Source organism: Zea mays, chromosome 1 (assembly GCF_902167145.1).
Source record: "Zea mays cultivar B73 chromosome 1, Zm-B73-REFERENCE-NAM-5.0, whole genome shotgun sequence".
Taxonomy (NCBI): Eukaryota; Viridiplantae; Streptophyta; class Magnoliopsida; order Poales; family Poaceae; genus Zea; species Zea mays.
Genome location: NC_050096.1, coordinates 100,270,762 through 100,275,354, shown reverse-complemented (window position 1 = coordinate 100,275,354; position 4,593 = coordinate 100,270,762). Strand labels below are relative to the sequence as shown.

Below are 4,593 nucleotides of genomic sequence, written 5' to 3'. Positions count from 1 at the left end.
CTAGACCCTTTAATATAATCGGATCAAAAAAATGTATGATCATACTAATATGATTAAAGAGTTATTATTAATCATAATGTGACTAAAGAGCCAGCCACACACTGTAATCCACTTTTAGATCAAATGTTGTAAGGGTGACACGGATCTCGTTTCAATTTTCATCGTTTTCCGTTACAACGTGCGATTAGCCGACTACCAATGCAAGGTACAGTACATGCTAGTAGTAGTAGTAGGTCCGAATTCACTGTGGGAAGACCGAAAACGAGATTTGAATGTCGTCCTCTTTGAGTAAAAGGTGGCCGTGTGGTGAAAGACCCAGTAGTCTGGCTGTCTGCCAGTCTAAAAAAAATCGACAAGGCCTTGGAGAGGGATTTGGATGGCGATTTGACGGATGGGTCGCTTGGCTGCAGGCCTACATAGGCCCACCAAGGTCCAATGCAGGGCCCAGAAGCAATACCCGTAGTCCCGTTCCCGTACGTGGCTCTACTCACTCGGAGTGAGTCACCTGCCTGACAACAGAGCACCCAGGCCCAGCTGCGCGTTATATATGCTGGTGCTATCTCTGACTCACTGACCGTTATAAGAGCGTGGTGCAATATCCGTCTGATTGGTTGTCCGGTTGGATAGAGACTGGTTTAGACCTAGATGCAGACTGAGCCTAGCATGTATACATGGATGCAAGTAGTTAATATGTTATGTGTTTGGTTTCCTGTACCGACTCAGCCAGAATTTAATGAGCTCGTGTTTGGTTTCCTGTACCGACTCAGCCAGAATTACTGATAGTATTTACTTAGAAAAACATCATTGTTCTATACAAGTGTAGCATATTTATTCTCAAATAAGAAAATGCATAGAACTCAAGTTAATCTAACTCTGAAAAACATCATTGTTCTATGTGTACCATATCTGTTCTCAAATAAGCGCTCCAGCAACCGGATGCGGGCGCCGCGAGACACCGCCGCGTGCGCCGTGCAGCTGCCCATGATGCCGGCGCCCACCACGATGACGTCGAAGTTGGAGGCTGGGCGACCAGCCTGGGGAACTGCGGGTGCACCGGCGCTGGCCATGGCAGCAGCTCGCGAGCGCTTTGCAAGCTGGAACGGACGTACGGCAGGAGGAGAAAAAGATAGACTTCGCCACTGATTTCCTTTACCATATGGACCTGCAAGGTTTACAGCATATACTAGATGCAGGAAATGTCATAAAACTCCTGTGGGAGAATACAACGCCGTGTAGTCGAAATTAAGACTAGTCATGCAGAACCATGGTCTTAATACAGTAACAACAATATCTGGTGCCAAATTTTGAGAAGGTGTCATGTTTGATATAGTTTAAGCCAAAGATCACAATTTTGTGAGTACAACCTAAGAAGCTCTGAAATGATGATCAAATTAACATAACTTAAATGAGGTCAGCTAAACGAAACATATTCAGAAATTATGTAGCACTAACCACTTATGGAGGTGCCAGACAAGATTACAAATCCAAGTAAAGTTAGCAACTTAGTATACACTGACCTTTCCACACTGTTCTTCATCTCTATTGCATACTCTCTCTTATCAGTCTGAGCACGCAGTGCACGTACAACAGGGCCTTTTGAGCTGTTCAGTACACGCTTTTGCAAGTAGCACCTATCAGAAGAAGATGCAATCAGTATGCTAAGATATCTTTGTTGATTAACTAGCAATCAAAATATGGACTCTCAGCCATTTGCACTCAGAGAAACTCATTCTCCAGGCAACAAGACGTTTGAACTCGTACCTATCGGTATTTTTTCCAATTTCACCACCAAAGGCATCTACCTCATGGACAAGTTGAGACTTTGCAGGGCCACCAACAGCAGGGTTACAAGGCTGGGTAGGGTAGATGAGTTGAAGCAGAACTACACTTCTAATACTAAAATTTAAATGGAATTCATTAACAAAGAATGTTTCCTTATAGTTATAGGCTATAGCATACTAAGATATGCAACATACTAATCAAAAATCATCTCTTCAGTTTCTATCGTACATTCATACCTTGGAACAGAATTTGTGCCCTACAAAAATGTTATCACAGGTAAGAGTTCACATTGCTAAATTTCTACACTGCAGGGTTTGATGGATCAATTCTTCATATAAGGGACATGATTTTTATTATCTAGCATCAGGAGTCAATGTTCAAGTAATTTCAGTAATGAACCTGACTAGAATATCTACCATCGGGGCAAAGCTAGCTCAGCGCAGACCTGCCACGCAATCCGGTCAATGTTGAGCGTAAAAGCAGGGTGCGCGCGCCGAGGCGAGACGAAGCAAGGGCGGCCTCGCATCCGGCATGGCCGCCTCCGACCACAATGCCAAACCTCGTTACCCGGTAGTACCAGGAGCAAGTGCATCTAGCGTCGGAGAGTGAGATCTGTGCGCGAGAGACAGAGAAGAAGAGAACCGTGACCGCAAGGGGGTGCGGCGGACGATCGACCGGCCCAGTGTTCGGAGCGGGGAGAGGAGACGGGAGAGGGAGAGCTTGAGGGTGAGAGGAGAAGGCAGAGTCTGACCTCAACAGCGGCGGCTGCGAGAGGAACCCTAGCGCGAGCTCCAGGCGAGGATAGAGGCGGCTGTGAGGACCCTGGCTCCAACCCTAGCGCGAGATCCAGGCGAGGCGGCTGCGCGAGCTCCAGGCGAGGCGAGGCGGCTGCGCGAGCTCCACGCCAGGACACAGGGAAGGGGCCTGCGCGTGCTCTGAGCTGCGAGGACAGGGAGCGAGTGGAGCCTGGCTCTGGAGAAACGGAGATTTTGGCCGTTTGTGATGGGCCTGGATGAGATGGTTATTTTGCACGAGCGTGACCTGGCTCAAACATTTGTTCAAGCAACCAAACACACGGCACTGTCAAAAACTGTATCCGATGGGCCCTGCACGAGCGCAAACAGGTAACCAATCAGCCCCTATATAATGGTCTCTCCCTTTGCAGGCTGCAGCTAGCTAGAGTAGGCCTAGAGCCGAGCCCGATCGAGCACGTCAATCAGCGGCACAGCATGGATGGGACTTGGACTATTCGATCGACTAGCTTTTGAGGTGTTTGGTTGCTCCTGCTAAAGTTTAGCTCGGGTCACATCAAGCGTTTGACTTTTAAATAGGAGTATGAAATATAGACCCAACCATCTGGACTAGATTCGTCTCGTCTTTTAATCTTCGGCTGACAAATTAGTTTTATAATCCGACTACATTTAATACCTGGAACGGAGGTTCAAACATTTGATGGGACAGGGGCTAAATTTTAGCGGGGTGTAACCAAACACCCCCGCCTGATGACCTGGCTAGCTAGGAGCAAACCCCCATGCATCATGCATATGATTAAGCTGAACCACTACACAACATATATAATCTAATTGTTATCCATCCCATAATCTCCAACATTGATCGTCGCTCCAACCACACAAACGGATACTCATGCCCTGCCGTCGGTACCAACCATCATCATGCCTGCCTGTGCCGCACCATCGGCAAGGCCTAGGCCCTACCCTTCGTTTCCCCATTTTCCTCTCCCATTCCAAGCTAGTCTTACTAGAACAAACCTGCCACCACCACCACCATTTTTTCTCATCTCAAAAGCTTGCACTACCATCAGTTCAGTTGCCCCCCCCCCCCCCCCCCCCCGCCTTGTCCGGCCCAAAAGTGCAGAGACATGGATTCATACTGTACAGGATGATTAGGGGGTGGGAAATTGCAAATAAAACCGGATATTACTGTGCTCCGGCCCCATGATGGATTGATTACCCATGCATTTACTTATACTAGTCGGTTACCCGTACGTTGCGACGGCTCACAATAATACTCACGTAAATTATCCACCAAAAAGATTTCAAGATTTTTTATTAATTGTCTCTGCTCTTCCCATAATAATTTTTATAAATGCACGGGTCCCATAGGTAGCAAATCAGAGACTCTCATCCCTCGCCTCCATCACTTTCATGGTTTCGTAGAGTAGGAGGGGAAGGGAAGAGGCAGACATACTTGTTCGTTGCCGGAGAAGGACACAACAAATACCTGGGCATCTGGAGGCGACATAGGTAGCATACGGCTAGATATATAAGGAGAGAGCATGCAAGCGGAGAAAGAAGCCTAGCCGGAGCAACTCCAAACCGAGAGGCACCTGCACCAGGCGTCAATCCAAGGAGGGCGAGAGAATGTGAGTGTTTTTCCCAACCCTGGACCCGCCGAAGCGACACAACACCACCACCAACTCTGTAGCATATGACGATTGTTGGCACGCTACGGGTCTTGGTTGTCCAATATCTCAGACCTGGGCATCTGGAGGCGACATAGGTAGCATACCGCTAGATATATAAGGAGAGAGCATGCAAGCCGAGAAAGAAGCCTAGCCGGAGCAACTCCAAACCGAGAGGCACCCGCACCAGGCGTCAATCCGAGGAGGGCGAGAGAATGCGAGTGTTTTTCCCAACCTTGGACCCGCCGAAGCGACACAACACCACCACCAACTATGTAGCATATGCCAACTGCTGGCACGCTACGGGCCTTGGTTGTCCAATATCTCAGACCTAGACCCTCATCGCCAAGATAACCTAAGTGTGGCAGGCACCACCATGTCCTCCTCGA

General features: G+C 48.3%; 1 protein-coding gene across 4 annotated transcripts; it reads right to left on the bottom strand.

The window, feature by feature from the left end:
• Positions 1-763: 763 nt before the first annotated feature.
• Positions 764-2,819, bottom strand: LOC111274019 (uncharacterized). 4 transcript variants are annotated; one of them, XM_023300430.2, is made up of 4 exons: positions 2,534-2,800; positions 1,762-1,853; positions 1,518-1,631; positions 764-1,162 (listed from the first exon to the last, which is right to left on the bottom strand). In XM_023300430.2, exon 4 carries the CDS (start codon positions 1,154-1,156, stop codon positions 884-886), a length of 273 nt encoding a protein of 90 aa, XP_023156198.1. In that variant the 5' UTR covers positions 1,157-1,162; positions 1,518-1,631; positions 1,762-1,853; positions 2,534-2,800; the 3' UTR covers positions 764-883. The 4 variants fall into 4 exon arrangements, with proteins under 4 accessions (XP_023156198.1, XP_023156196.1, NP_001344071.1 ...); XM_023300428.2 differs by lacking the exon at positions 1,762-1,853 and having other exon boundaries at positions 764-1,183; positions 2,534-2,819; NM_001357141.1 differs by lacking the exon at positions 1,762-1,853 and having other exon boundaries at positions 766-1,162; positions 2,534-2,776.
• Positions 2,820-4,593: the final 1,774 nt, after the last annotated feature.